The sequence below is a fragment of the Phascolarctos cinereus genome, unplaced genomic scaffold, assembly GCF_003287225.1.
Source record: "Phascolarctos cinereus isolate Bilbo 61053 unplaced genomic scaffold, phaCin_HiC Scaffold_4;HRSCAF=312, whole genome shotgun sequence".
Lineage (NCBI taxonomy): Eukaryota > Metazoa > Chordata > Mammalia > Diprotodontia > Phascolarctidae > Phascolarctos > Phascolarctos cinereus.
In genome coordinates, this window is record NW_027555847.1 from 725,885,957 (window position 1) to 725,896,917 (window position 10,961).

General features: G+C 55.2%; 1 protein-coding gene across 1 annotated transcript; it reads right to left on the minus strand.

Annotated features, from left to right (window-relative positions):
* Window positions 1-347: 347 nt before the first annotated feature.
* Window positions 348-10,580, minus strand: LOC110215288 (mitotic-spindle organizing protein 2B-like). The gene is given in 6 exon segments (XM_020996652.2): window positions 348-691; window positions 5,582-5,725; window positions 7,671-7,825; window positions 10,338-10,500; window positions 10,503-10,538; window positions 10,541-10,580. Coding segments are annotated over 6 exon segments (669 nt in total). The 5' UTR covers window positions 10,566-10,580; the 3' UTR covers window positions 348-545.
* Between the last annotated feature and the right edge of the window lie 381 nt (window positions 10,581-10,961).

The window sequence follows — 10,961 nt, forward strand, 5'->3', positions numbered from 1 at the left end:
ACTGTGTGTTAGGTAGATATTCCTCTGCTATTCTTATCTGCCGAGCCTTCACAGATTTAAAGCAGGAAGGGGCCTACTCTGGCCTTCTCATAGAAGGAAAAGGAGTCTCAGTGAGGCAGGATTTGAACCCAGGTCCTCTTGAGTCCAAATCCAGTGTTCTTTGCCCTATGCTATAACCGCCTCCTGAATGACATGTATTTAACCAGATTACATATTTAAGAGGGCTTTGCAAACCCTAAAGGGCCATGGAAATACCTGTTTTTATCGCATGAAATAACAAAGTCAGTGACACTGTTGAAAATGAATAAGGAAAATGGCATAAGGTCTCAAATCAATCCAACAGCCTCTATTTCAGAACATGGTTTATTATTGATGGGAGGAGACATAAGCCAAGAGGACATTTTTCCTGTTACCCAGAATGTCGCCCCTTGTCTTCCAGTCTGTTTATTAAATGACATCCTATGACTATTTATGCTAAATTCCCATTCTCAAGCATTTCAGGGTCAGTATGAGCGCTGGGTGAATGATGGCACCCTCGTGCCCTCTCAGTTACTGTTCCGAGTGGGGCTCTTGCCAGTGCTGCCCCCCTTGGGCAGCCGGCTGGCACTGGGCTGCCTGGGCATCCGCTGGCTTGATCCTTCTCGGCCACCACGCTCCCCCAGTACGGCTGCCCCACTGCTCCTGTTTCTCCCTGAGGGGATACAAGACGTTAACTGTTAGGGCCTCGATGTGGGTTCTTACTGCAGTCCGTCCCCCCCAACCTACACGTGTTCCTTGAACACCCCCAAAATGCAGAGACATTTTCACATAAGCCATCCGCTGAGGCAGGGCTGTCATCAGAAGGGTGACAGGAGCCCGCTGCAATGAAATCACAGGAACACAAGCATCTGAGAAGCAGCCAGGGAAGCATTTCCAAGAGCCAGAGACTTGTAGGTTCAAGTTGGGGGGGGGCGAGCACAAGCCCTTCCCCAAGAACGCAGGCTAACATGCTTGCTGACAAGCAAGGCCAGATGTTCGAGCTGCACCCGGGAGAGACGGAGTGTTTTTGTGGTGGAAACGCCAACATCGTCCCCGAGTAGATGGCTCGGGCCAGTCCCACCAGCGCCCCATCTCTCCAGGCGCCTGCCCTCCTTCCCCTTCCCACCCAGGCCACAAAAACACTCTCTCCAGTTAGTCATGCACTTGCTTACTCACAACAGCAGGAAAAACAGGACCGCTCAGTCCATCCTGCTGGGGTCAGGCCTAGATGATACTACAATCCACCTACCAAATAGTCTGCTAAGCTAACTGGAAGAGTAGGGTTTTAAGGGGGAGGAGAACTAGCTTCTGCTCCCACACTGGCCTGCATCATTAATCCCCTCAACATCAATAGATTACCTGAAGACTGATTGGGAGCTCACTACTTCTACAGGCTACCTGTTCCATCTGGGGGCAGCTCTGGTTATCACAAGTTATGTTCACTAAGATTGTATGATTTATCGTAATTGGGAAGATTAGAAGATGGAGGGGTCCTCAGCGGACATCTAATTTGATAGCAGTATGTACAAAAAGGATGTGGCTTGCTCCAAGATGACAGCTGACACCATCACTTGTTAGCCTGTTGGGATATTTCTCCTGCATAATTCCATTTTGTTTGATAACTCCTAAATGACCCTGTGTACTAGCGAGCACCTTGTTTCTCCAGCTCAGACTCCTAAGGCCACCTTTGCCTAGCAAGCCCACTTAGCACAGGCAGATTCAGCTGGAGTCCTTCCTCAGAAGACCTCAGCCCTCTTCTGACTTCCAGGGATTTCTTGCTCCTCCTCTTCCTCCCCAACCCAGGCCTCTAGTTAACAACAGGCCCCAGTGCCATAGGCCACGTGGAACATTCTCTCCATGAAAGCCCCTGATTCTGGCTGCAAACAAGAGTCGCCTCCAGCCGTCTCTGAAGGATTGATCCGCACGTCTACCTGGGGGACAGACTTCAGAGCTGGCCAGGTACTCGGAGGCCATCCCGACCAGTTCCATTATATGCAGGAGGAAACTGAAGCCCAGATGGGTTCCAGAGTTCATGTGGGGAGTTAAAAGAGAGAATTCAGGATTCGAACCCAGGTCTCTTCAGATTCTGATGTGAGCTTGAAGATCACCTCCTGAATGATCAATGCCCTCAAATCTGATTCTGATTCTAAATCAGCTGCCGACGTCACTCATGGTGCTGGGGCTACTTTTTTCCTCCAATTTAAAAAAAATGTGAGTCAGTGGCGGCGAGGTCCTTGAGCGACCACAGATATGGGTGTTAAGGTTTGAGGAAAGCATTTTACGAAGTGCTTCCTTTACAACTCAAAGCCCTCTTGGGAGGGAGGTGCTATTATCATCTCCATTTTACAGGTGAGGAAACTGAGGCAGACACAGGTGGAGTGACTTGTCCAGGTGAGGAAACTAGTGTCTTGAGGCTGGATTTGAACTTGATTCTTCCTGACTCTGTGGCGCCCCCTAGCTGCCGCCAAAGTTTAGAATCTTTTACCGGGTACTGAATCCAGGCTTCCTATTAGAATGTGTGCTTGCTTCCTTTTCACGTGGTGTCCCTCCCGTGCCTAACCTAGAGCCTGAATCACAGCAGGTGCTTCATAAATGCTTGCGTGACTGCCTGGGAGGCACTTCTGGTCCAAGAGAAGGTCAGCTCCCTGAGGGCAGGTCACTTTTCACTTGCTATCATGCCCAGTGTAGTTGATCAGTCATGTCGACGACTTCTCTTCATGACTTCATTTGGGGTTTTCTAGACACTGGAGTGGTTTGTCATTTCCTTCTCCAGCTCATTTTACAGATGAGGAAATAGAGGCATCGTTTCCCTTGGGCCCCAATTTCCTCATCTATTAAATGGGCGGGCTGGCCCAGGGGGCCCCTAAGGCCTTGCAACCTTAAATCTATGAACCTGTGGAAGTCATTCCGGCCACACACGCAGGACGGGCTGCAGGCAGGGAGGCTGGTCAGAAAGCTGCCGTGAGGCTCCAGGCTAGAGGCATTGAGAGCTGAACCAGGGGTGCACGAGGCCCTTTTCTTCCAATTCACAGCTAAACTCTGGAAAGGAGTTTTCCGTTTGGCTTAGAAAGGCAGCAGGATCTGGTGGGAAGAGGCCTGGAGATGGAGTGAGTGAGAAGTGCTGGGTTGAGGGCTGCCTCCCCACTTAAGCTCTCTCGATCTCTTTCTCTGTCAGACACTTTATGGCTCAGAGGTTGGGTGATTCCACCCAGTCTGGGCACTTATGCCACCAGCCTTGAGGGCCCTCAAGGGCTGCTGGGGCCCGAGACAGCATCCCCCTGCAGCCACGCTGGTGGTGAGACTCTCCGAATGCAATCCAGGCCGGCCTCTGCTGCCCAGACCCATGCTTGAAACCTTTCCTGGCTGGAAGGAATCACCAGATCATAGACTCTGTTGGGTGTGGCCTTTGGGAGCCCACCTAATCCGGGCAGGACTTTGGTGGGGCAGGAATGCTGATGCTGCCCAATAGGTCTCGACTGAGTGCGAGGGTGTGAGGATGGGGCTGGAGTACTCCTACCCAGGAGACCGCAGATGGAGCCATGCCTCTGCCCCGCCCCGCCCCCTCTCCTTCCTGAATGACTCTTGCCAGTCACCATCACTGATGGCACCCGCCTGTGCCCCAGGCAGCACAGCCACCCTCACCTGGGCCTCGGCCACACTGGTCCTTCTGCCTCTGTCCATGCTCTCATCCACCCCTTCCTCCCTGTGATGCTCCGAGGCGGGGCCTCCTCCCCTAACCTCCTCCTAGGCTCCAGCTGCCTCCCTCCCCCCATCCATCTCCTCTCAGGCTCCTGCCATACGTCACCTTCCTCCTTCACAGATCAGGTCGCTGCGTCCGTCTGCCCGAAGTCCTTCTGGGCCAATCAGTGTGCATCTACTGAGTGCCGGAAGATGTGCCAGATGCTGGGGTGGGCGTGAGGTGGAAGGTCACACTCCCTACCCCTGAGGCTTTTCTCAGTCTCGTGTCCCCATTATCATCCACACCCTCATCGTCTACACCAAACTCACCTCCTGGTCAGCCCCCACACACAGGGGTACTTTCTGGCTTCTGTGACTGATAATGCTGTTTCTCATACTTGCCCCTGGGCAGCTGAATTCCTGCCCACTCTTTAAAGGCTTGACTACACACCACCTCCTCCAGGCAGCCCCCAGAATCCAAAGCACCTCGTGCTTCACAACCTTTCTCTTCCTTGATTTTCAGTTAGCATTCTGCTTACACCTCTCTAATGAACTTAGCCAACATTTAATGGGGGTGCTAAATCCACTTGCTAAAATATAAACTTCACAGCGAGAGCAATTAGGTGGTATAGAGGATAGAGCACCAGGCCTGGAGTCAGGAAAACCTGAGTTCAAATCCAGCCTTAGACACTTAGCAGGTGTGTGACCCCAGGCGATTCACCACCCTGTTTGCCTCACTTTCCTCATCTGTAAAATGAGCTAGAGAAGGAAAGGTCGAACCACTCTAGTATATTTGCCGAGAAAATCTCAATGTGGTTAAGATGAGTCTAACACAACTGAACAACAGCCACAATCACAACAAGCTTCATGGCAGCCACCGTGTCTTCTCTAAACGGGGGTCTTCCCCAGCACCTAGGCACAGGGCTCTGCTTAATAAGGGTTCTTTGAATGGCAATTTCACGCTTGAAACTCAACAGCTAAAGTCTGGGCCGATGGGAGCCAATACAGAAAGTGACGTAGCTAGTTCCCACGGTCTCTCGGCTTGTGCCTGAGATGAAGACGACAGAAGACAAGGAGCAGGAGGTCCCCAGACACGTGGGTCTTCCTCTAGGGCAGTGCGTCTGGCTGAGGCTGAGACCGCGACAGCTGATGGGACAGCGGAAGGTCCAGGTGGGTGAGGAGAAGAGTGATGGGGACCCGGCAGCCCAGAAGCCACAGAAGGGGCCTCTAGGGGGAGCACCACCCCTCTCTTCTCCCACTGCTCCCCACGGCAGGACAGTGAAAAGGAATCTGGCTTCTTGGCTCAAACAATGCCCAGGAGCCATCTCACAGTTCAGAATGGGAGAGGACGTGAGTCAGACAGGTAGGTGCCCAAGAGCGGCAAAGTCTTGTGCGGGAGCCGTGGGGTGTCCCGGGTCACCACCTCTCTCCTGGACTCTTGGAGCAAGCTCCCTGCCACCAGTGTGTCCCGCACTCCAACCTGAGCTATGTTCACAACGCAGCTGTCTGACCGCGCGACTCTTCTGCTCAAAAGTCTTCAGTGGCTCCCCACCGCCTGCCCCTGCACCGCCCGTCTCCAGCCACGTTTCACCTGAGTTCCCCACGTGGACTCTACGTGCTAGCCGAGGTGGAAGGTGTTCCCTGGCCTCAACCTGCTCTCCCGCCTCTGTGCGTCTTCCCAGGCCTGGAATCCTCCCCTTGTTTTCCCACCTAAGGGAGGGGCTTTCCGTCTCTCCCTATTGCCTGTCATCTGACTCCATCTGGCCTACTGCTAGATGCTGATTCTGTTCCTATGGAAACACCAGACAGCGCCAACCCGGGTAAAGAAACGAATGCACGCGACCTGTGAAAGGAGAGAGCAGGCAGCAAGAAAACTGGAAGGAACCTGGGGCCCTGTGAGAGGGAGGCGAACAAAGGGCGGTCTGGGTGGCGGCGGCGGCGGCGGCCTGGCGCGGAGAAGGCCGGAGGGCCGAGGAAAAGGAGGGTGCCGGGGGGTTTTTACTGTTCTTGGCAGAGACAAATGAGCCCTCTAGAGTTCAGAGAGAGAAACACAGCAAACAGGTGGCATCAGTCAGGAGGGCGGAGAGGGTCCGGGGGCCAGCCCTGCTGCTCCCTTTGGGGTCCCCCGGCCTCCCCCAGCCCCAGGAAAGGAGAGACGCTGCTCGCCCTCCCTCCCCTAGAAAGCGTGCCACCCCCAGCTCCGTTCACAGGTTAGTGCTGGGAGGGAGGGACCTTAGAGGATCTCTAATGGAACTGGCCATTTACAGAGGACACTGAGCCCCCAGGGAAGTCTTGCCCAAAGTCTTGAAGGCAGTAAGGGGGGGGGAGGGGTGGCTAAACCCAGGTCTTCTGAAGCTAGGGCCGGAGCTCTGTCCACTGCACCACACTGCCTCCCTTAAAGGATGTTCCACCTACAAGAAGACTGTTCCCAAGGAGCAATTTCACCGCTTTGCTAGAAATGCTTTGTGGGGTTAAGAACAGTGGGACAAAGTACGCCTTCAATTCAGTGCCAGGGGAGGTGGGCTGTGGACACTGGAGAACTCATGAGGCTAGAAATCAGGAGGAGGCCCGTTTGGGGAAGAACTTACCTAGACGAAAAGGGAGAACGCTCTATTTTAACTAATCAGTCTTGCTACCTGGTTGGTCACGCTCTGTCGTTTCTATAGTGCTGACAGGCTGAAAGGGCTGCCTGTGCCCCCTCTAAACGTCAGCACTCAGTGACGGAGCTCTGGTTGCCCCACCCTAGTTACAGCTCGGATGAAGGCTAAGACAAGAACCCTACAGGAGCTCCTGGGGTCCTGACCCTGTTCCTTGGCTAGGTGGAAGTCCTGGGTATTATTTATTATGGCCTTCCTTTTTATGACTGTCAACCAAGAACTGCTGACCAGCAGTAAAGGGGCCCTCCGTCCACCGGTGCTCCAAGGAGATTCAGCTGGGGTTCTTCGGAGCTGAAGGCACCTTAGGATTATTTGGTCTAGACCGCATGTAATAGATGAGGAACTGAGGCCCAGAGAGGATTTGGGACTGTCCTACGGTCACTTAACAGTCTTCAGGAGTAGGAGCTCAGGCCGCTTGAACCTCGGCCCAAGGTGCCTGCTCGGGAGGGCCCTTCTCAGAAGCACAGACCCCATCGCCTGACATTTCCCCAGAATTCCAAACTTTATCAGGGCATCTTCCAGGTCTAGGGATGAGGTGAGGTCCCCACTGGGCCCAGATTTGGGAGGGGGGCCTGAGGGACACAAGGCGCTGCAGGGGTACCCCTCCAAGAGAATAGTCCATACGTAAAGATTCCTGGTGGCCTTTCATTTATCTTGCTAACTCTTCCTCAGTTACATTTGAATTGCTGAGGCAGACACAGCTGACACCTTAGCACGTTTTTCTACATCTGAAGAGTGAGTGTCTGGCCCTGCCTGTTCTTGGGCACGTACCCCCTTCCCCAGCGGGAGGCCCCCAGGACAGGAGTGGGGATACTGAGCATTCACAGCTCCCAGGCCCAAACCACAGACTCTGCTCCAGACCACCGAAGGCTCACGCTCTATGATGTCCCATGGGCACAAAGCCTGGCCCCAGGGAAAGCCCCACTGGCCCTCGGCCTCCAGGACACATGCAGAATTCCATGAGAACGTAAGTGCCTGGGGGGCAGGGACCTTTGTCTATGTATCTCTAATGCCTGGCATGGAGCAGGGCATCGGAACTGCGTGCTTATCTAGAAAGGGCCTAGCGCCTGTAGAGCACGGGCCCATGGTGAAAGGGCTCTAGCAGGCTCTAGGCTCAAGAAGGAAGGGTCAGAGCCCGGCCTGGAGGCGGGAGGAGGCAAGGTCACCTTACCAAACTCAAAAAGGGCTCTGCGGCCAATTAGACAGGAGGAGGCTTCTGTAAGGTCAGAAGAAGACAGGAGACACTGAAATGTGGGAGCCCGCTCGACAAAGCCCGCACCTCCCCCAGCCCCAAAGGGAAGCCAGCCCGGTCCTGACCTCTCGTGTCGGGCAAGGCGGACAGTGGCAGAGCGGATCCCATGCTCTCGGGCCCAGGAGGGTCCGTGGCCAGCCTCTGCCCCGCACACATGGACTTCAGCATCTGGAAGACAGCCAGGGGGGCCACGTTCAACTTCAGTAAATCCACCAAAATCCTGTTGGGGAGAACGCAGCACCCAGGTCATTCTGACACCTGATCTCATTTTTCTACCTTTTCTATGTCCTTTTTGTTTTGTTTTTTTGTTAGGCAGTGGGGTTAAGTGACTTGCCCAGTGTCACACAGCTAGTAAGTGTCAAGTGTCTAAGGCCAGATTTGAGCTCAGGTCCTCCTGACTCCAGGGCCCTTCTACATATTCTTATATAACACAGAGGTGTGTGTATATGTATGTATGTATTTTACACACATACACAATATGTGTGCATATATATACATACATATTTTTTTCTTATCCTTTATCTTACTCTTCCCCCCGATCCCCGTAGCAAAGGGCAGCCAGAGGCATGCAAAGCCTGCCTGGGGCCCACTGCCCACTGGTCGCCACAGCAACGTTCCTCAGCCCTAGCCTGTCCCTTCCTGTTCTCTCCCACCACAGACTCTGGAACAGGGGCAAGCAGTGACCTGACAGTGGTCTGCCCGTCCCCGGGGGCCCTGCCTCTACGTGTATCCTGCTAAGCGCTGTAATCACGTCCCTGGCTTTCTGGAAGGCCTTTGGTGGCCCGCCAGTATCGCCCCAATAGGTGTCTGCTTGGCGGGCAGGCGATGGAGCCGCTCTTGTGTTGGCTGTGGGGGACTGACCCTCCTCACCTTATCTGGCAGCGTGACTTCGTCATGCCCCCCGTGTTTCTGGCTGCTCTCTTGCCTTGGGTTGTCTCCCATCTCCAGGCCTTTGCTCATGGCAGGCACCAAGGCCACCATCTCCCCTGGCTGGACTGTTCCTCCATGAAGATTCCTCTGCCTCTCCCAGTTCTATCCAGGACCACTCTCTCCTCGAACCTCCCACAGCCCTTTGTTTGAGCTCCCGAGTGGCTTACCACAGATTTTTCCTATGCTTCTTGAGAGAAGGAATCATTTCCTTTTGTACTGGTGTCCTAATGCCTAGCACTGCACCTGGCACACAGTAGGCACTTAATAAGTGCTTGTTGACTTGTGCTTCATGTAGTCTAACTAGCAGCAACATTCCCGGAGCAAATGGCCTCTCTCCTCTGCTAGACTGCAAGTTCCTTGAGGGCAGCGACACCCACACAAGGGCTTCTGCAGAGCTGGCACTAAAGTATGCTGGCATTGAACGTCAAGCTATCCGGGCCCCCCTCAGCTCTCCTGCTGACCCTGCTTGGGTGGCCAGACGTAGGGCTCCACAAGAGTCCTGATCTGCTCAGGGTTCGGGAAATCTCTGCTGGGAGAAGGCTGGGTTCTGGTTTATGTGGCCTGAATCTGCTGTAGCAATGCTTTAGCAATACCTGACATTTCCCCCAGGAAATGTTGAACTGTGTATCAGTTATGGAAAAATAAAGAAGCAGTCGGGGCTGTGCTGGCAAATGTTTAACAACCAGCTTGGGGGGGGGTATACAAGTTCACATTTTCTCCATCAGTTGCTTACGTCCAGACAATCAACAAAGCAATAAGTCAAGACCCAGTCTGTTGCGTTTGCCAGTTCCCAAGGTGTAAATGTCCACTGTGACAATTATTTTTTGTTATTTATTTTATTATTTTTGTCTGTTAGTGAGGCATTTGGGGTTAAGTGACTTGCCCAAGGTCACACAGCTACCATTGTGACAATTTAACAATCAGCTCTTGAACCCAGCACCATCCTGGTTCAGCCAGTGGTTCAGGGTTGGGAGACCTGAGTTCAGATCTTCGAGCAGACACGAGCTGGGTGACCCTGGACAAGTCAGGCCTGCCTGAGTTTTCTCATCTGTAAAATGGAGGCACTAACACTACCCAGCTTCCAGGGTTACTGTGAGGATCAAGTGTGATCATGTTTGCACAGCACTTTGCAGACCTTACAGCGCACGGTGAATGCTCGTCACTATTCCTTCCAGGAAGCCAGGTGATCCTAGCATTTGGAGATAACTTGGTTTAGAGGAAACAGAATTCTGGGAAAAGACTGAGAGTGGCCAATATGGCCCTCTCTCTGGCTCTCACGGGCCTGGGCAGGCACTCGGGATGTGCCAGCCTGTCCTGCGGTATGCCACGAGCCCTCCATCATTCCTATCATCGGGAATCATTCCTTGGTATTTCACTGGCAGATGTGGAGACTCCCTGCACCAGGGCGGGCTGACATCTCATCTGCAAGGGGCAGGCTTGGAGGGCCAAGTGAAACTCGGGCTGTCTCTCAAGAGTGACAATCACTGACATTTACGTGGCCGGTGAAGCCCCCTTCCCCCTAGCTCCTTCCCCTTGCTCTCCTCCTCCCCTGTTCCTCCCACCAACCCCCCATCCCTCCTGGCACCTATCTGGTCCCGCTCCAGCCCGAGGTGCCCAGCAGGTGCCTCTCTTAGTGGCCTCCCCACCACTGGGAGCGCCCGGCCCTCCTCGGGCCCCCTCCTCCCCCTTTCTTCCTTCTCCATCCCTCTTGGTCCTGCCCCACCCCCCACCCGGTTCTGCAGCCCTCTCCCCACCGGCCCCGCCCCCGCCCCCGCCCCCACCCCGGCCCCGCTCCGGCTCACTTGAACACGTCGGGGTCGATGGCTCCGCCGGCTGCCAGGGCGAGCTCGTAGAGCTCCGTCTCCTCGGCGTTGAGTACCTTCTTCCGCCGCAGCGCCAGCTTCTGCAGCGCAGCCTCCAGCCCCGGGGGGCCTGGGCCCGGCCCGCCCGCCCCAGGGCCTCCCCGGGCCCGGCCCCAGGGCCTGCCGCGCCCCCTCCCCCGCCGCCGCCGCCGCCGCCGCCGCAGCCATCCTGGCCCGGCCGGGGCACCGCGCGCTAAGGCCGGACTGAGCCACGCCCCCAGACCCGTCCCAACCCGGAGAGACTGCCAGGCGGTGTCAGTCCCGCCCCCAGGCCGGGCCCCGTCCCCCATCAGTCTCGCGGAGGTCCCGCCCCCAGGCTCTTCGGCGCACGCCGCCCGCCGCGTCTCTCCCTGCAGCACGTTCAGGTCCTGCAGTGCGCATGAATGCACAGAGACGTCTGGTGCAGCTCTGTTCCGGGCCCATCCACATCCATCCGGAAGCGCTGGGGATTCAGGCCAAAGCGGAGCGGGTCCTGTCCTCAGGGAGCCGACGTTCTGTCTCAGGAGACAGGCCAGGAATCTGCTCTGTAGCGTCTCAGACCCGGGCCAGCCAGCCTGGCTTGGA